This window comes from Molothrus ater, chromosome 16 (genome assembly GCF_012460135.2).
Source record: "Molothrus ater isolate BHLD 08-10-18 breed brown headed cowbird chromosome 16, BPBGC_Mater_1.1, whole genome shotgun sequence".
NCBI lineage: Eukaryota > Metazoa > Chordata > Aves > Passeriformes > Icteridae > Molothrus > Molothrus ater.
In genome coordinates this window covers 10,098,730-10,119,485 of record NC_050493.2, presented here as the reverse complement: position 1 = coordinate 10,119,485, position 20,756 = coordinate 10,098,730, and the positions used below count along the sequence as shown (strand labels likewise).

Sequence of the window (20,756 nt, the reverse complement as noted above, 5' to 3'; positions counted from 1 at the left end):
ATTCTTACTGTAAGTGGTAACAAAAAATTAACTGCTTCCTTACACTATAAAAAGAATACGGTCCCATTTACAGAATGTCTCCAAACAGAAAATATATTTGGAAAAAAAAAAAACCTGAATAAATAATTCACAACATGATGGGTGAGTAGGTAAAAAGGTCTTTTGATGTATTTTGCTACTCAGGAAAAAACAGATTTTTAAAATAAAGTAACTGCCTATTTTAATGGAGAACAAAAGCTCTTCTAAAGAAGAATGATTGCAATCAGTGTATTTTTACCCATTCTGCACTTTTGTAGGTAATAGGACTTGTGAAAGTAATTAACCCATGCCTTTGGTTTTCCTGATTCTTGTCTTTGCTCCATCCTCCTGTTTCTTCATTAGTTTATTTCTTGGCTTATTTTCTACATTAAATATCAACCCACCCACCCGAAAGAAAACATAACATTTCAAGAATACCAGACTACAGCAAAGTGAACTAGCCTGTCGGTAATATAAACAGACAGTATATAAATTGGTTAAAGATTTGGAATTCAAGTCTCCCATATTAAAACTGCCCATGGTTTCAGTGCATTATGCTCCGGATTTCGCCAGAAGAGCATCCCTGGGAAAATCAGCATGTGCATTTTCCTGTTTTCTCACGAAACCGGAGCTCCATCAACTCGCAAGTGAGCACCGTGTCCCGGTGCCGCTAAGCAGGGGGGGGAGCCGGGCTGGCTCCGGCAGGGGCCAGGGGCAGCGCTCAGCGGCACCCTCGGCTCGAACCAGAGCACCGAGCACAGCTCACACGGTCTTTTGCACGAAAGGGGCCGCTCCTGAACTAAAGCCAGGTAAAATGACGGCCAGTCAGGCTCTGGGCTGATCCAGGTGAGGGGCGCTGGCTCGGGGGGCTGGCACACGGTGCAGCCGAGGGCGACGGGCGGCTGAACCAGCGGGGGCACCCCCTGCGCTCCGCACTGACGGGTCGGCTGAACCAGCGGGGGCACCCCCTGCGCTCTGCACTGACGGGCGGCTGAACCAGCGGGGGCACCCCCTGCGCTCTGCACTGACGGGTCGGCTGAACCAGCGGGGGCTCCGCCTGCGCTCCGCACGCTCCCAGCCCCGCCGTGCGTGGGCCGCCCGCCCCGCCCGGCAGCTCCCGTTCCGCGCAGGCCGTCGCGCAGCTGCAGCGCTGCCGCCGCTCAGGGGCGGGTCGGCCCGCGCGCTTCCCGCCCTCAGCGGCTGCGCGCCCTCAGGCGCCCTCAGCATGGCCGGGGCGGCGCTGGGCCCGCCGGGCCCGCCGGTGAAGGTGCTGGCAGCGCAGCTGCGGCGGGCGGAGCGCGGCGCGGGCGGCACCTGGGAGCTGCGGCGGGCGGCGGCGGGCCGGGCACCGCTGTCCCTGCGGGCCGTGTGGATGCAGGGCACCGTGCTGGAGGTGCAGCGTGGCACCGAAGGCGGCACGGCCCGCCTGCAGGACGGCAGCGGCGCCTTCACCGTGCTGGGCGTGGAGCAGGTGCCGCAGGGCCGGCCGTGCCTCAGCGCAGGTACCGCGGGCGGGGGGACCCCCGCTCTAACGTGGTTCGGCTCATCCCCTTCGCCCGGCCAGGCCCCGCGGCCGTGCCTGGCCCCCTGCAGGAGGCCCTGAACCAGGAGAGAGATTTCTTCTCCGATTTTTCTTTTCACTTTCTTGCTTTATTTTCCTTCTCTTCCCTTCATCAGAACTGCCAGTTCAAATGGAGAAGTGTTGGTCTGCAGTATTGCAGGAATTGTAGTACAAAAAAGGCCCATTGCTTAAAACTTCAGCCTTCTGACCTATCCTCAGTCCACTCACACAGCACGACAACTTTGTGTTTAGCTCTTACTGTATGTGGAAATGTAGTTAAATATGCCGTAGAAGTGACTGTACAGATAATGAAGCCTTTTTCTGAAATTTAGTTCTAAGCAATCTTCATTCATTGAGTTTTCATACAAATATCAGCATCTTCAATTTGCACTGTTTACTTGGCTTTAAGTAATTTGGTTTATGAATTTAAATGATAATACAAAGGTTAATTAAATTTAATGCTTACTTGTTTTTTAGGGAAGTATGTAATGGTGATGGGTGTGGTGCGGTCCTGCAGTCCCGAGCCCATTCTTCGAGCAATAAAGATGACAGATCTCTCTGAAAACCCCATTCATAAGAATATGTGGAACCTTGAAGTGGAGGATTTGCACAGAGTCATCCCCTAATACTTTTACTTTCTGCCTAAAAGAACTGGAAATTTGTTTTCTTTTGCTTTTTGGTGCAGAACATTGGACTATTCTGTGTAGCCACTCCTGGAGTAAACCAAAGTGAGAAGTTGGGCTCAGTGAAGCGTAGGGACCAATGCTTATCTGACAATAATCACAGTTCATGTCTCCCAGTGTTTTCATACCAACATGTTTGAGCAGTGCCTATTGGATGTTTTGATTAAGATGTCCATGCTATTAAAAAGCCTGTATGTTTGTTTCTGTGTGTGTTAGCTGCTGTTTAGGGGGGCTCATGTTGAGGCAGTTGTTCTACAGCAGGGTGTTCATGGCAGCAAGGGCTGCACAGGACCCCTGTTATCAGGGTGAACTCAGTACCTGGCATCAAGGCAAAATGTGTTTCAATCCATTTAGGCTGTGCTTGGAAATAATTGTTTTCACCTGTGTTTTCTATTTCAGTAATTACTGTGGTTGTAAACTGCTTGTAAGACAGGTGTCTCTTGGTAACAATTAGCAGTGTCTTGTACTTAAAATACCTCTCTAGTTTCTGAAATACTGAAAGTGGTAATGACCCCTCTGTTCCAGTGAAGTGAAGTTAATGAAAAGATGTGATGCTGGATTCCTTGGAATAGGCTCTTCAGGTGCAGGATGTAAATACTTTTTACCTCCAGAAACAAGTGTTCTGTCCCTAAGTGCATTTTTCTTTTTGAAGGTTTTTTTCTTCCAGTGTATGCTATTTTTAATTGTTTAAATAATTCTAAATTATATTCTATTCTTATAATTCCTTTTCTGAAAAAATCAAACTATGAAATCACATCAAGAAACTTAAAAGGTAGAAATGTTACTACTCTTTATTTTCCATCTTGTCTAAAGAGAATTTGGGTCCTGACAAATGCATTGCAATATCTGTGTGCAATGGCTTTGTGACTGGGGACTGTATTGTCCAGCAATAGAGTTATGTTAATTAGGAATGCATATTGGAAGAGAAGAGCCTCTCTGATTGAATGCTCTACAATTTAAGATGAAAATCAAATGGTAGTAATTAAATTTTTTAATTGTGGGACTAGGTTTTCAAAACATGTGGAAACTAACTAGCACCCTTTAAAGATTTGAGTTCTTTGCAGACTAAGGACTGGATTTCAGAGTGCAATTCCAGTGTTGAGTTTGGTGTTCCAAACCAGACCACATCACAGGCAGTTGGATAGTGGAAGTCCTGTGCTTTTGAGATCCTGCTGATGAAATGCCAAGACATACAAAGATAAAGACTTTTGGCAGTCTGGGTTTATTTCTTGTTTGTAATTCTGCAAAAAATCTGTTTGTGGAGTGCTGTAGCCTTTAGAAATAATCCATGTGACTGCCATATTGGCTGGTAACTAGTTCATATTAAAATTATTTTCCTAGGAGTTCAAAGCAAAAGACTCTTTTAGCCAGTGTGAGTGTTGTATTTCTAAACTAATAGGCTGCTGGAGATTGCTTTGACTCCCAGCTCTGTTGTACTTCACCTAATGAGAGGCTGATGGTGGCTGTTTTAAGGCTGGGCTGAAGGGCCTTGCTTCTGGGTTTCCACAGTTAAGCATTGTGGGGCTCTACTGGGTACTGGGAATTCTTCCTTTTCCTCACCTTGTGTCTCAAATTCTGCAGGTAGAACATGAGTTTGTGATTTTTGTTGTTGTTACATAGCAGAATATGTAACTGAGGAGTTAGAGGATAAGGGGCTTCCGTAGCCCTGTGTTGAGGAGGAGGTCAAAGCTGAGCTCTTGTTACATCTGTTTTGGGGTTGGTGTAATATGTAGAAATTCTGTGACCTTTATAGATTGTGGGATTCTCTCTAAAGAACATCTTGGAGGTGAGTTGTAAGCACTAAAACTGCACTGGGAAGCACCACTGAAGCTGTGTGTGCTCTGCAGGGACAGCTGCTGTGGGCAGGTGTGTTCAAAGTGCCCTCACAGCAGCAGTTACAGGCAGGAATTCCTGGGTGTGGTGTGGTGGGGAGACCCCTGAGCTATGCAGTGCATAGTTTGGATTACTTCAGTCAATGTGTTCAATAATGTGCAGTGTTGCCAGTAGTTATCTACTGAAAGGTTACTCCTGGTAAAGCCAGGCCTAGTGCAGAGATAAAAGCCAGTTTTGAAGTACTGAAGCTGATGGATTGATCTGATAAATGCTTCAGTCAAACCTTTCCAAGGTGATTCTTCTCCAGAGGTTCTCATCCATGAGAAATCACAAAGGTGTCTCAGTTGGCCCGAGGGCTGTTTGGTGTGGAGCTGGCACACTGCCCTGCCGAGGCACTGCTGTCCCTCCCTCCAGGGACGCCTTGAAGGGGCTTCCCCAAGCCCCCTGTCTCTGCTGTTGTGTTTGCTGATAGGGGCTGCCATCTCTCTCTCCCCTGTTAGGCAGGAGGGTGATGTGTGGGCTCCATTTTTTAATTCCCCAGGTGAGGCATTACCATGCAGCAAATAAGGCATACATAAAAACAGTCTGGATGGATGGTTTTAGTGGTTCATGAAAAGGTTTACACAGTTGAAGAGCCTCGTGGCCTGTGACACTGCTGTGTTTGTGGCAGGTATTTGGTGAACAGGTGTGACAGAGCCCTTGCCTTTGCATTAACAGCAGAGTCAGACAGGGAGGAGAGGCACAGCTGCCAGTGCAGAAACATGGAGATAAGGTTTTATTCATGACATCTATAAATCAGTACTAAACTCCAATTATGAACATGACCTGAGCACTTCATTTAAGTGTGGGGTCTTTTGGAGTTTTTTTTTTCTTTTCTTCTTCTCTCACCCCTGATGGCGGCTCTGTTAGCCCTGCTCAGTTCCGGTGGTGTCTCATACATGCCCTGTGTGCAGGCAAGTGCCCTGGGTCAGCAGGGACTCCAGCCCAGCCCAGGGGTCAGCAGGGTTTCCAGCTGGCCTGTGGCTCTAGGGTTGGAGTGAGGCTGGGTCTGGCTCCTGCTGAGCTTCAGGGTTTGAGGTGTGTCCAGGGCCTGTACAAGTTCCTGACTCTGAAGAGTATCTAGACAGGAACTGTGCATGTGGAGAACATAGGAACAGCTCAGAGATACCAAACAACTGGACTGAGTGACATGGCTGCAGTTAAAAATGTTTTTTGGTAGTTAAATGGCTTCTTTATTACCAGTGATAAGTTATATCACTTTTAGAGCAGCTTTTAGAGATCTGGTGTCTGCAGTCAGCTCAGTGTTGTTATCAGCAGTTAGCATTTAGTTAAATTCCTGTATTTCTGTATTGTTGACTGAGCTTTTCTCAATCTTTTCCTCTACTTGCTGATATTTTTTTTTTTATTTCTGAAACTGTCACCACAGGACATTTTTCAGAGATTCTTGCTGTGCTTAGCTGGGGGGGTGAAGTGACATTCAGTGACTGGGGAGAAAATTATATGTTTTTTTTAATCAGTAACTGGTATAAATATTCTGTAGCTTCCAGAAATATTTATTACTATTTTGGCTTTTTACAAGGGTGCAGGTATAAAATTATTACAGAGGAAGATTTGATTTCTAGCATCTGATGTGTGTGGGAATCCTAAAAATTGCAGGATTTTTTCCTGACTAGTGTAGGAATCATGTTTTCATTTGTACCAAGCTAGAGAGTAAGTGTTCAGAAAGCGAGTGCAGCTGCAAGCAGCACACACGAGGTAAGAGGCAGCTGCTTGCTTTTTCTGTGAGCCAAACCCAGCCACTGCCAACTCTCTGCAGAGGTCAGTGCAACTTTGTTGTTACAAATAATCAATAAAAATGTACTCCAGCGTAAAAATAAGCAGTCAAATGTTTATTAGCATGATGTCATCATACCAAACACCATTATTTCAATGTTTGCATATTACACAAACATTGCATTTGCAGCGTTACCTTTCACCAAGGAATAGCTGCATTCCAGGCACTGTGTGGAGAAAGGTGATGCAATTTTTAAATCAAGTGACCTACAACACAGAAGGGGATTCATCATGTGTGAGACACTCACACAACAGCAGCAATAACACCCTAAGGTTACTTCATGGGTAGGGTAGATATTGGTCACCTTTTCCCAACACATCAACTCACTGCTGACAAGGGGTTTCTAAAGACACAAAGGGAAAATGTGAAACTGGTGCACAGAAACCAAGAAGGCTGTTTCTCATTTAACAGTGTGTACATTAATAAGACAAAAATCAACCAGCATAAAAATAAAAAAAATATTAACTGCTTTCCATTATTTACCCATCTTATTTCTATCTTAGCCTTCTTGTGTGTTGGAGCACTTCCCTGGAAAAGATAGATAACTTTCTCCAGAACTGCTGAACAGTGGAGTTTCATTTCTGGAGAAAAAAGAAGTCAGCATCTCTGCTGATTCTAAGCTGATGATGCTACTTTTACAAAGTAGTCCACTTGTACTAATCTGAGCTGGAAGAGAGCTTTTCTCAGCTTTTCAGTGTATTTGTGCTATGGTTCAAGGCTTGTGGAGAGGCAATTTTGCCACCGAATGGGAGAATTTTTTTAAAGTAACTGATACTTTCCTGTCAGATTTCTTCTGGTTGATTATAGTTTCTTGTCAATATACTGAAATAATTCCTCTTGCCCTCAGGGGTTCTGGGTGGAAATCTTTCCTTTTATACCATATATACTTCACTATATTCACAGGTAACACTAATGCATTCACACTTCTACTGATCTCTCCCTCTTCTTGCCTCTAGCTTGTCTGCCTAAAATAACTGTTCTGGTTTGGGTGCTGAAAGGGTTCTTCCATCTTCAGGGCTGCTATCTGCCATTCAGAACTGGCTCGAGCTGAAATGAAGAAGAGATGAGCTCCAGGTAAGTGATAAGTAAGTACAAATCACATGTAATGCAAGCTCTCATTACAGTGAAATACAAAAAAATCTCTGAAGGGAAAATAGCATCAGATATATTTATGACATCAAAACACTGTGGGGAAAGTACTCCAGCATTTTAGATGCGGTTTTATCTTAGATCGCTAAACCGAAATAGAGATGTAAGGTTCTCTCATGTTTGATAAATTCACATTTAGGAGGAAAAGGGCAGCATTATTTCTAAAGTTTATGAGGGCTGAGTAGTTCAGCTGTTTCAGTGGAAGATCCTTGACAAGTATGAATTTCTAGGAAATAGTGCAGAGGTTGTTTCTGCTGACAGCCACTTTCTGTTTTGCTGGCATGACTGTTGCTGGTTATCAGTTATTGTGTGCGAGTAACCCAACCAGACTCTTTCACTGTGTTAAACCTAATTCTCCCTTAGTTTGGTCTGTTCAACTTCCTTCTCTTTAGAGTGTTTACATGTTTAGAGATTTAACTCATGTCTTTCCTCAACCCTTCAGTTTTTTCCCCAGGACTGTTCTCAACTGGTTCACAATTTAAGTAAAACATGGTGTCCAAAACTGGATATATAAAATTAGCTAAATAGATAAAAAGTATTTCTTGTCTTCAGTATGGTGATTCATGTGTACGTCCCCAATGTATTTTGCTTCTTCATTAGCATGTTCTCGTCAACTGAGCTTGTGGTCCACCTTCATTCCAATCCTTTTCCTCAGAAATGGGATAAGGCAAACTAGCAGCACACACTGACTGCAATCATTCAGCTACCAAGCTATTCTAAAACTTTATTTTCAACTGAATATTCTGTCAGATTTAACAAAATTTGTCTCAGTATTTCATATTTATATGTTGAAGAGTTTTTGTAACTGCTGGAGCTAAAACCACTTGCTGCCTACAAGACACTGCCCAGAAATGTCCTGATCATCCACTGCTTAAGAGCTGAGTGACCTGAACAGCTCAGGCAGATACTGACACCCAACATTGTTTCAGTGTGTGGGAGTGTGATGTGATGCACTTACAGACACAGTGAGTGTTCTTATTCTAGGCTTTTATTTTATGGCCAACAAACCCATCTGCAAATACTAGTCCGTTCCTTAATGGGTAAGAAATCAGGTAATTAGTTTTATTTTCTCATGTGTTCTTGCGTCACAGACATGTAAGTACTGGAGCAATGCAGTCAGAATATTCAGGGTGGTAAAAGAAATGACACTTACCACTGTGGAGGGATTTCCACGGGGACAAAATTCCGGTTGCACAAATGAACAAAAGCTGCTGCTAAGCTGCAGGCAGCCCCCAAGGCCGGGGAGTCACAGGTGTCCTGTGTGCACATGGTGTAGAATGGCTCAGGGCTCCACCTGGGCACAAAGGGAGGGGTTAGGGGGGATGTGCAGGAAAACCCAGAGGTTTGGGTTGTGTCCCCTCCCCCCTGCCTGGTTAGGACCATTCATAAACCTTTATTTCCTTCCTAATGGTGAAGAGGTTATTTCTGTTTCCAAATTCTAGACCTGTATCCTAAAGAGCAATGCAGTCATGCCACTACTCTGTGGATGCCAAAAAACACCATTTATATTTATGATGATAAAAACACCTTTTCTGTCTGGATTGCTGTTTCGATTACTTCTAAAGTTCTCTGCAACTAAACTTCTATATCCTTGCAATGGTTATGGGACCTCCTTGGAAGTATGACACATAATTAAGACAGTGCTTCTGGCTGAAGTTCTACTTACTACTTTGAAGCAGTTCCTAAGAAGTGAATGTGGTTCTTCAAAGAACACTTTGCAGATGTTTTGCTTAGCTGTAATTGGGCATGGATTCTCTTTCTTCTGTACAAGACTGCACTTATTCACCTGGGAAAACAGAATTACTGAAGTTGGTGTATTTTGGGGTTTTTTTGCACATCAGGGTAGGATGAGTTCTTCAGATTTCCAGTGTGAGCTGGTTTGAAGGGCAATATGGGCAGCTCAGTACCCTGCTCTAATGTTTATTGTTCATTAATATTGAGAGGCACCTCACAGATTAGATCTTGTTTCCTTTTGCTATTGATTCTGTTATTCACTGAAGGATTTTGGTGTGTAGTTGCTGACATAGCAGGTAGTTGGCTAGTTCTCTTTTATATAGATCTGACAGGTCAAACTTATGCTTTTACTAGATCTTTCTCATGGAGAAAAGAAAAGCTTCATACCCTTGCTGGATTATTCATAGGTAAAGGTGGCTTTAAAAAAAAGAACAATAAAACCACACCACCAAGAAGTTCTTTAAGCAAGTGTAAACTGTAGTTACTTTACTTCCTAAGGAAAATGAACTGGCAGTTTACACTGTGCTAACCCTCATCCTGAAGGAGTCAGACACTGTCCCTTCCTGTTGTGCAGCCTTGGCCCTGTGGTGGTGGAGCTCTGCTGACGTCCTTTGCAAGGTCAGTGCATGACAAAGGCTGTGATAAAGCTCCTGGGAACAAGCTGCAGTCAGAGTTCACAGTTCAGTGTGAGCCCTTCCAATCAATAGTGCAAGGGCAGCCATTCTGCCCCTAAAGGGCACTCGGGACTGCCCTACTTCTGTATCACCCTAAGTTTCTTATTTATTGCTTTTAACTGATTCTTTTGTTCAATGTCTCTGGGGAGTTTTGCATTTTTATGAGTATATTAGAAGTTAATATTTGTAGCAATAAAGAAAATCGTGCCTATGGTCAGTCACATTGGGATCCTGCCCCATTATTAACATAAATATAGGCTGCAAGCTCATTAATTGTATCTCTGCAACAGCAAGAAGATACATGAAGCAATTCTCTGTTTTACAGTAGGGTACTGACTGAAAATGAGATTTCTGCTTCCAGAACTCAGACATCTGTGAGACAGGATAGATGGAAGAGTCACAAAATCTTTGTGGTAGTAAGATGCTGGTTCCTTTTCTTTTTGGTAATAGATTCTTAAAATTGGATTTGGAAGGGCTTTAGAGCATCCTGTCAACATGGCTTGAGAGTGTGTTAAGGCTACTTTTCTTGGTAGGTTGCACTCACAAATGGTTCTGTACAACTGCACATTTGTGTATTTAGATGATTTGCAGCTGATGACAGAATACATTAATTAAGCAGAGCTATAACGGTACTGGTATAAAATTGTTACAACATTTATTTATGGTAGTTATAGGAGTCTTTTTATGCAAGTCAGTAACTGACAGCAGCAGGTAACCTTCCAGAAAGGTCTGAATACTTAGTGCTGTGGGGATGGAGAACAAATTTACTTTCAAATACTTACAGATTTGTTTCTAAAGTTTTGTTTATTGATGAGATGTGAAGCATGAGAACAAAGAAAATTAAGAGGCTCAACATACCCAGCTAGAACTAACAGCTCTAAAGAAATCTTCAGTGATGAAGGTACAGATTTGGCCCAGACCTAGTAGCACCTGTCCTTGCATTCCAGGGAAAGGTGCTCTAAGGAGGAAAACATCAAAGATACTTAGCTCCAATAACAGTTTCTTCTAAAATCAGCAACAGCCACCTCTATGTTTTACCTTACCACCTAGGCCAAAAATATTCAATGCCTACTTATAGGGATTTCTTGAAAAGTTTTTAGCAAATATGTGCAACCTTTTCCTTGCTTAGACACAGCAAAACAATGGAGTGTGCTGCTGTTTTCACTCTCGAGCTTTGGTTCATGTAAGGCAGCCCAGCGTGTCAGACAGTGCCCTCTGGCAGCAGCCCTGCACACAGGAGCCCCTCAGCTCCTTACCTGCCAGCTCTGCGTGAACTCTTTCACGTTGTCAGTGAGGGAACCATTAGGCACCATCCATTCATTCCCAGCTTCATTATCATTGGTACCAAAAAGCCCAGCTGAAACACCTGGGAGAAAATTGAAATGGAGTAAAATAGGAATTGTCAGGGGTAGGTGCAGGACTATTACAGCAGCTGTCTCTGATTATTCTGTCCAGCAGGTTCAGCTCTCTTGTGGAAGAGGGGAAGCTGCCCAGCCTGCATTGCCATCTCGAGTCTCAGCTGCTCATGGGCTCCTGAGCACATCACAGCATCACATCCATTCTCTGCTGATCTGTGGAGGGTGAATTTTAGAATAATGTAGGCTACATGGATGCTACATGAATGCATTCCAAGTATACCAAAACCTCTGTGAGGTTTTGGGCCTCCCTCTGTAGTTGTCTTGCAGGTCTGACATGCTAAGCCTGCTCTAGAGCAGATTTCAGTGACATTTTGGGGCTGGGCTGACTGCAGTACCTCTGCCTCTGATTTCTGTCTGCCTTATAGCATTGAATCAACAGTAACCCAGAACTTGCTCTTCTCCCTGGAATGGTGCATTCCATGCTCTATTTGGCAATTACTGGGAATGCCTAGGGCCATTTCCAGGGTGTCTATAAATGAAGAGGGGGGAAAAAAAAGTGAAAGCACAGATGCTGGTACTACCAGTAATACAGATAATTTAGAGAGATAGCAAAATGACTAACAGCTGACAACAGCTGCATGATTGATGCTCACCATGGTGCCACCCAGCCAGAGTGACAGTACAGAGATCATACTGAAAGTCACAAGAGACAGAAACTCCTTTCTGATCAGATACTTCTATTTTGTTGATTCCTTGCCTCGAATTCATGGTACTGTTTTCAAGGGATTGATCCAGGACTTGGCAGTTCTCTTCCGTAAAGGAGAAGTTATACATCTTGGATATCTGTTTTAAATGAAAATGCAGTTTCACACCTGTCACAGGGAAAGTTCAGTCACAGGCAAGCACAGTGGATTTGCAGGTGCAATGAGGCCTACTTAGCCCAGAATTAAGGGAATAAGAACAGGGTAGTGTTAAACTTCTGCAAGAGCAAAAGCACAAAGTCTCCCTCTCAGTGCCATTCGCTTAGACCATGTCAGAGAAAAGTTGAGAAGTTTCTGTCATATACAGAGAGCAAAGAGGCAGCCCTTGAGGTAAACTGGTTTTGTTTTGGAGAGGTATTTTCTTTTTAAGAAGCTGTTACTTTAAAGCCATTGGCTGAGAGTGCTTCTGATCTATATTTTGAGCATTAATATTTTAAAAACTTTTTTTGGCAGTTGAAGAAAATTTTCGCCAAAAATAAAAAATGTTTGACTTGATCGTCCTACCTTTAGTCGTGGGTAGATGGTGATCACAGTCTGATTCATCTCCACATACAGTGATCTTGAGTTCCTAGTTTCCTCATTTAGTATTATAGTGAAAGCACTGTGAACAAAATCCTTGGCAAGAAGAACACTGCACTTTGATGCCAAATCATACATTTTTCCATCAAAAGTCACAAGATGCTTGCTCCCAACTATCATAGCATGAACTGGAGAATGGTATTTCAGAAGAAACATCAGTGAGTTTTCCACAGAGCAGTAAAGGCTGCACATACTGCAACACACAGCTTCTTGTTGTCATACTCTTAAATAATTTCTCAACTTATTACAGTGACATTACTACACTTATATTTTAATTAGTTACAATGTAGTTGCTCTGCAAAAAGACTTTTCTCAGAAACAAAACAATTTAATGATTAATTTTTTGTTATAGATTTACCTGAGTACCATAAAACTCTGATAAACTTGAACTGGGATTCAGAGCTCATCTTGGTTTGTCATTGTACTACTTGACAGTCATATTTATAAACACACATTATACATTCTTATGCAGAAAACACAAGAATATTAATTCTCAAAAATTGTCTCCAAAAATGACCCTTCCAAATCAGTGCATCAAACAGCTGCAATCCAGGAAACCCTGCTGATAGATGACTCAGATTATTGGGTCACTAGGAGCTGCTTTCACAGGCCTTTGTTGGGTCTCCCTGTACTGGGAGGAAACCATTAAAAAGGGATTTCTGGAAAAGCCATTCTCTCTAAGGGACAGTTAGGACTGCTAGTGCATTCCTTTAGCATTTAGCAATACTTTTACAGGCAGTACTGTGGATGAAGCTTTGGTAGGGCTGAGCTTGCTCATCCTAGAGGCAGCAGAGGTGGAGTCACCAGTTTCCAAGCCTTTGTGCCAAGGACACAGAGCCAGCAGGTGAGAGTGGCAGTGAACCATAGTATCAGCTCACAAGAGCATATGGATAAGGCAGATAAATACCACCTGCTGTTTCACTCTCCAGAGTAGGAGGTGTAGAGTTACAAAATTTGCATGAATATTATGTAGAACAGTGTTACTGCATGCCAGCTTTGCCCAGTGTTGATCTTATACATATCATCACTATCTTACAAGAAAGACTAAATGTAAGTTGATAAGAAAATTATTAATTAGTGACCATCTCTATGTAAACTCCTATTCCAGATACAATTTTTAGAATACAGTACTATACAGTGGAAATAGACCCAGGTATAAAACAAAGCAGCAATTTGAAAGGGCTTACATTCAAAGGGGCTCTCCATCATCCTCCTTTTGATTCTATAGTACTCTGCAAGGATGTTGAGATTATAGAGGTCTTGCAGAGGCCTCATTAGTTTTTCTCCAATGAGGTAAGTGGTAACATTTGCCAGCTGCAGGGACAGGTCTGCTTTAGGTAGTACTGGCAGCTTTCCTGCCACTGAACAGTTCCTGTAGAATACAAAGAGAACACTCCTTATCTGCTGAACTGATGAAATGCTGTTGTTTTATTATTAGAAATGTTGAAGTGAAATATTCATAAGAACTGTAGTCTGGTTAGAACAACAAAACACAACCCTCCTCTGGTCAGGAGCTGTAGCTCCCTTCAAACACAGTGGGTCTGGCAGCCAACAGAAATAAACATTAGGATGTGATGTGACCAAAGCAAGGAGTGGCTGGGTGGCTGTCCAGAACCCTCAGCTGCACACTGACAGGAAGATGCACACATCCTTTTAGAACACTGCCCAGAGCAGGGATCCTGCAGAGCCATCGGTTACCTGGGTGAAAAACTGTACAGGTGCAGCAAGGGCTTCCGGATCTTGCTCACAGCTCTGGAGAACGTGGCCTCTGCCCCCCTGAGCGCCTGCTGGGTGGCCTGTGGAGAGTCACAGATTGTAAAAGCAATTTCAGTGTGACTTCAGGGCAGGGTCAGTACTTGCAAATGAGTTTTAAATCAAGAAATGCAAAATACTACTACAGTGTCTCTTGCATTTGCCTCCTGTCTGACAGCCTCTTGTCATGTAGAGGTTAATAATATCCAGAGGACAGACTCTAGTCACAACACCAATGGACAGAAATATATTCCTCCTAAATAACATGACTAAAGTGTAGCAATGCTTCACTAAGTTAATGTGCTTCAGTAGTTTAGAAAGGACTGGTATCTTTAATAATATAAATTAGCCTCATGATATATCTTTTATGCTTTTCATTTCAACTAGAAGAGCCTAGATATATTTGTACACTTGTTTATTGGAATCACAATTCCTCCTCTCTATGTAAGAAAAGTAAAAGCTACATGAATGACAGATTACTGCTGCTGTGATTTCAACCAGAATTAGTAAAACAACCTCTCTTCTAGCTGGAAAAGTACTCTTTCAAAGCAGGACAAATACTGCAAGAACAGTAAATCAGCTGTGCACAAGCTTATTATGTGGAAAGACAACTGCACTATTTCCATAAACAAAAATGGTTAACTATTTTTGTGTATCCATAGTTCAAAGCTGAGACTTAAATTTGTAGGCCTTGAATTGGAAATGGAGAACAGAGTTATACCAACCACATCCAAGCCTGCTTTCACAACCTTTAGTGCCATCTGAATTGGTTTCATTAGCCACACATCTTTTACAATCTTGGGTAAGAAAGCCAGGATTTTCTTCATATGCTCTTCTGTCTTCTCTTTCCAGACTTCATCCAGCGGCTTCAAGGTTACATCATAGTAGGCGTCTTTCAGAGTTGCTAATGGCTCTGAAGCAAGCACATTAATGAGACAAACCTTAGCTGGTTTGGTACCAAGTGGCTGTTTGCTTGTTTGTTTCCACCCAACTTGCAGCAGAAGTGAAGGGGGAGCACAGAAAAGCACAAGAGGCAGCTGTGTTTCCAAGGCAGTCAGGCACGTTGTACAGCTGTGAACTGAAAGAGCCATTCAGCTCTGACCCTGACCCCTTATAAATACATTGCTGCTGAGCAACGGGACAGTTTGGTCACAACTGATTTCAAGCATGGTATATCAACCAAATTCAACTTCTGAGAGGGAATAGCCTAGGGCTAAGTGAGGTTTTACCCTTGTGAGAACTGAAGGTTCTCACAGCTAATTCCAGCTGACCACATTTCTCAAAGGTTTCAGTATGGGCCACAGTCCAGCTGAACAGTGAATTAGTGGCTAGTGGATAGGCTTGGAAAAAAACAGATCAAGTGAAATCCAATTAGTACAAGCATTAAAAACTCAAGGAGGGATATGAACAGCCCTTTGGGAGGAAAGGCTTGCCAGGGAACTGTTAGCAGAAATACTTCAGCTTAGGAATTAAGGACTCTCTTCTCATCCAACTGAACCCAGCCTCCTGTGACCAAGAAAGAGCCTCACCACTGATTTCATTAGAAAGGTGGTCACAGAGAGCCTTCTTAGAGCTTATTGCATCAAGGCTCCCACTCTGTACACTAAGAGCCAAGCTCAGCACTTCTTGCTAGATCAAAATAGAAACCTTTGTGTTATCCACTATGTTTTATAGTTTGCACTGAAGTTTGGTTTGACCTGCTCTGACATTGTCCCTCTTCTTGTTTTGCGCTGTTTTGCTTACTTTGTAATTCATTCTGCATTTGCTGGACAACATCTTGAATTTTCTCCAGGTAAAGTGGGATCCTGCTTCTCAGAATGTGCCCAATTCCACTTTGCTTCCACACCTGGGTGACAGCTGTAGCCCCGCTGTGCAGGAATCCTGCTGCCCTTTGCAAGGCCAATGAAGGCCAGCCAGCTGCTTCAGACAGGAAACCAACATGCTGCACCTACAGGGGTTCCAAAAAAGAAGCAATTTAAAAACACAGTGATCTCAAGCAAAGTTTTGACTTCATTGCGAGGCAATTCTGACTCTGCAGGGTTGGTGCAGAGATACACGATCTCCACCATTAAACGCTTTTTGTCTCTGTGTACAGGTCAGCACAGGAGTAATCACTGAAATGTATGAGCAAAACAAAACAGCTGCAGGCAATATCATAATGTTTAACTAACACTGCATGAACACTTCATGGTGTTTTCACAGCTCATGTACAGATACTTACTGATCTCCTGAATCTCCACAGGTATCCATCAAACTTCTTTATCTTCTCACTCAGTGTGGCTTTCAAAAGGCTCCCAATTTCATTAAGCTTGTTCTGTGAGGAGTTGAATTCATTACTTAAAATTGCTTGTGCGAGATCCAAATCATTCAAAGTTTGTACTAGTTTAAAGGCCGGCAAACACCCACAGTGGCCTCACATTTCTTAGGAGAAACTACTTCTGCATTATTCAATGCAGACAAGAGAACAGAAAAGGCAAACGGTAAAAAGCCTTCCCCAAGCAGAGAGTATGTGAAACCCTGCCATACTAAAAATGAAAGTACGTTCAGGATTCTGATCATTAGTTCTGTAACCAACAGGCTGAGCAGTTACTGCTGCTCTCACTTGATTTACTTACCCTCCTCAGAGGATCCGCCGTTAGAAGAGGGTCCTGTATTTTCTATCTCTAGGCACGGCTGAATTTCTTAGTTCTCACCGTGGTAACTTCTCACATCAACGTGAAAATAATTAAAACATAGCATAATTTTGCCTGGTTACTCACTAAACTCGCATGCATGGAAGGTGCTCCATCAAAATAACAAATAAAATTCTGGGAAAATCACGCTGCAGTTAACAGCCACTCAAGGGTCTCACCTCAGCCTTAAGAACTGGATCCGCACATCCACGGGCCAGAAAACTCAAGCTTCCATTAGCAGCTGCTAGAGTTACTTGTCCCACGTTTTCCTGCCTTTTACCATTGATGCTGAGATAGGTGTTAATGGCAGCCACCTGTTTCCCATCAGAACAAGCACTGATTTCCACTCCTTCTTCCAAATCCCCTTAAGGAATGAAAAAAGAACCTTCATTTACAGGAACGACATTGACAGACATTGTTTCAAAGCCAGTTTTTAATTACTTAGGTGATCAATCAGAGCTTGAGTGTGTTAGGTGTGGAGGAAAAAACTAAAACAAAACAGAAGAGATAAACAAGAGACAATTAGATCAGTGTCAGGATTTGATCTCTTCTGTGTGCTTGTTAATGAATTACATAGACAGATTTGCTACTGCAAAGGAAGCACTGGATTAATGTAAATCTAAATCTCTCGGTCATACTGGTTTGCAAGGCCTTTTTTTCTACTTTAGTCCTCACTTTAGTGTCCTTTGTTGCAGATGTTTCAAAACTGCTCAGCCCTTAAATGAAAGCCTGTCAGTTCCACCCACCACACACAAGTCGTTTCTACAGAAGCACTAAAATGAGCATAAACAAGTGGTTGGCAGGGTACACGTAGAATCTGGGTTGAGAGAAATGAGTTGAGTCATTTCTACAAACTTCTGACTTCAGTGATTCACAAACTAATGGTCCTAATCTCCAAAACATCATAGCACATACAGGTGAGGACATGAACCTGAGAGAAACTCCCATGCAGAAGTGTGGAATAACAAATCCATAAGTGAAACTAGGGCTGGGATTGTCAGCGACATGAGTTTGAGACAACTGGGATACCACCAAACCTATTTGGTTTGCACTCGACTCTAACTGCAGCTGAAATGTGGATGAGCCTCACCTCTTGCAGCTCACTTTACTCATCTAAATTTCAGGCATAACTTGAAACAACAGCCTTTTTTCCTCTCTGTTGTCAGTCAGAGCTGACTGCTGTGATTCAGTCCCCTGCAGGCAGGGATCGCACACATCCCAGTTCATACAGCATGTGGTACAGTCTGTCTCTGGAGGTGCCTCTCTCATTTCCTTTATTGAATTTGGAATGCAATGATTATCTTAATGCACAAAACTTTAAGATGGTTAAATCAAGATGAAATTAATTCTATCTTTTATTACCATCTATTCTAATAGTACAAAAATGTGTCCCACACAGAGAGCTTTGTAACAAATTTTAAACTTCAGCTTTTCTTTATCTGAAAGACCATAGCTTGAATGAAATTAGTAGCTCAGTGCTAGAGACACGACTTTCTTCCTGTCTCTTCAGAGCAGTGACACTGGGAGTTGCAGATTGGAAAGGACCCAGCAGGATCATCAAGTCCAGCTCCCTGGTGTTTGTGTTTGCAGGATGGCCTAAAACAAAGTCCTGTGGCTGAGAGCATGGTCAGTGAGGTACATACCTTGCAGATACCCCATGTAGTACTGAAAACACTCCTTTCCTTTTGAAGCAGCTACTTTTACTTTCTCTTTCTGATCAATAATTCCCTCCACCAGGATTTGGCTCTGGGCAGATGAGGAAGCAGCAGTTCCTGTCAGGCCTAGCCAAATATCTTCGAAGGCTTTTAACTGCAGCCATAAAGGAAAAACATTTATTCAAAGCCACCACACAGAATTAATGATCATTCAGAGATGGTGCTCAAATATCAGTGCTTCCCACAAGTGGTGAGGGAAATGTTTCCCAATGCTTGTGCACTATGCAGGAGTTTCACTGAGAGAGGCACAAGCACAGGAGTGATTGGCCCAGGAGCTGATGATTGGATAGCACAAGACTTGTGGACAAAATTTTAATGGAAGCAATGAAAGAAACATAATGTCCCAGTCAGTTCTCTGTGAAGCTGCTGATTTGTGCCATTTATTCCAAAGCACAGAATGAAGCAAGCTCATGCAGAGCAGCTGATACTCATTTTATCTCCCTCCTCTCTAAAGAGAGAGGAACGGAAAAATAATTTAGTATTTGTTACTGATTAAATCATCATCATAATTTTGTTAAGGGATGATCTATTGTCTCAGTGCCTGACTACCTACATTCCTACTAATGAAGAGTTAGGATGGTCCCAACCCCGTTAGTTTTTTTGCCTCACTCCATTGTCTCCATCTGTCTCCCCACCATTTTAATTTCATAGGAAATTAAAAGCAAATGCAAAACTGGGGGGAGGGGAGAGAAAAAGAAGAGATTTGTCTCAGAATGAGCATCATATGAGCTGTTTTGTGCCTCTTAAAATTGACACACTCCACTAGAAACACACTTGCTTTATTTGTGGCAGCTCTACAGAGAACTCCTGTCGGTGCCTTCCTTTGTCTGTCGGTCACACTGCATGAAGGCTGCCGAACTGCTCCTTTAGAGAGCACTACAGAAACCGGGAGTGTTTTGTTGCCTGCTGTTTTACAGTCACTGCCTGCACCTGATCTCCTTGGGAAATAGATGGCAGCAGGCCTTTGAAAACCAAACCCCAGTGCCAGTAAAATAAAATAGAAACTCACTTCAATTTCCAGAGAATAGTTCTTCACATCAGCAGTGCTCTGATTCTTTATGGATATTCCAATCAACCCCTCATCTCTCCCATGATCAGCAAGGTGGAATCTGCCCTCTGACTGCAAAATGATGTCATCTTTGTTGAGCTGGTGCTTTCCAGATAAAACAATTACCTATGTATGCACAAAAAAGGTGTTAAAGCTTCCAAATTCTTCCAAACAAATGGACTCTGCTTTGTGTAGCAAGAAGTTGTACAGTGGCAGCATTCTCATTAAATTACACCACAAACAGAACTTGTCGTTTCAGAAACCAGCACACCTCCCTGCTCCTCACAGCACTGTCTTCCTTACATCTTCAGTTTCTGTGCTCTAACAAAGCATTTCAGTGACTACACCCCAAGACCAGAGGAACAGCTGCAGAGAACTATGTCTTGTTAAAATGTCCAATGTTTTTTTCCTCCTACACTTCTCAGCTACTCTAGCCAGAGATTTTGATAAAGCTGGGGATACATGGGAAGTGAGGTGAATACTGTCCTGTTTCTACTGGGATAGAGTTAATTTCTTCTCAACAGCTGGTACAGTTTGGGATTTGGAATGGGAATGGGGTTGGTTACACACTGATGTTTTGGTTTTGCTCAGTTGTTTATCCTGAGTCAAGGACTTTCGTGTGTGTGTGTGTGTGTGTGTGTGTCTCTCCTGCTGTGCCAGTGAGGAGGTGCACAAAAATCCACCTGGGACAGATGGCCCAACATGGCCAAAGGGATTTTCCACCCCCCAGAACATAATGTCCAGGACATCAACTGGGGGGAGTTACCTGGAACGGGCAAACCTGGGTTTGGGAAGGGGGGTCTGGCATTGGCCAGAGAGTGATGAGCAATTCTTTTGTGCATCACTTCATTTAGGTTTTTTTTTTCCTTTTCACTAGTAGTAGTAACTATTATTATTGTATTTTACTTTGTTTTCAATTATTAAACTGTTCTTATCTCAACTTACAAGTTTTACTTTTGATTGTCCTCCCCATTGCACAGGGAGAGGGTAGGGAGAGAGGGAGTTGAATGAGTGGCTGTGGTGCTTAATTTCCAGCTAGGCTTAAACCATGATACCTTTGAAGAGAATGATCCAAAAGTACAGAGGTACCTGCTTTTGGAGTGACAGGTATATAGATCCTTTGCATTGTAAACAGGTTCTATCACACCTTGGTCTGGGAAAAAGTTTTCCTGTTGTTAACAGAGCATGAGCTGCTCTGACACTAAATAAGGAAGCCAAGATGTGTTTCAGCCACTGGGGACTGGAGAGAGACATTTATTGCAGGTTCCAAGTTCTGTGTGAGTGTCTACAAGCAACTGTGAGGACCAGCATGCACCTAAGGAGATCATGGGTGGGCCTTCACTTTATGTGTGTAATAGAAAAATAAGGTTACATTATGATTCAAA

General features: G+C 42.9%; 2 protein-coding genes across 2 annotated transcripts in view; one reads left to right on the top strand and one right to left on the bottom strand.

Annotated features, from left to right (window-relative positions):
• Positions 1–556: 556 nt before the first annotated feature.
• On the top strand, positions 557–2,466 carry RMI2 (RecQ mediated genome instability 2). The gene is given in 4 exon segments (XM_036392455.2): positions 557–827; positions 1,064–1,229; positions 1,231–1,520; positions 2,057–2,466. Coding segments are annotated over 4 exon segments (876 nt in total). The 3' UTR covers positions 2,206–2,466.
• Positions 2,467–6,873: 4,407 nt separating this feature from the next.
• LOC118692613 (uncharacterized) overlaps positions 6,874–20,756 on the bottom strand; it is a 72,850-nt gene continuing 58,967 nt past the window's right edge. The window contains exons 55-68 of the mRNA XM_054516598.1: positions 19,333–19,497; positions 18,252–18,417; positions 16,788–16,972; positions 16,158–16,250; positions 15,680–15,884; positions 14,662–14,849; positions 13,883–13,980; positions 13,372–13,556; positions 12,110–12,312; positions 11,498–11,687; positions 10,743–10,852; positions 10,525–10,532; positions 8,232–8,372; positions 6,874–6,976 (exon numbers count right to left, since the gene is read on the bottom strand). Of these exons, the coding sequence (XP_054372573.1) occupies positions 6,961–6,976; positions 8,232–8,372; positions 10,525–10,532; positions 10,743–10,852; positions 11,498–11,687; positions 12,110–12,312; positions 13,372–13,556; positions 13,883–13,980; positions 14,662–14,849; positions 15,680–15,884; positions 16,158–16,250; positions 16,788–16,972; positions 18,252–18,417; positions 19,333–19,497 (1,953 nt within the window). The 3' untranslated portion in view covers positions 6,874–6,960. The remainder of the gene's footprint in view (positions 6,977–8,231; positions 8,373–10,524; positions 10,533–10,742; positions 10,853–11,497; positions 11,688–12,109; positions 12,313–13,371; positions 13,557–13,882; positions 13,981–14,661; positions 14,850–15,679; positions 15,885–16,157; positions 16,251–16,787; positions 16,973–18,251; positions 18,418–19,332; positions 19,498–20,756) is intronic.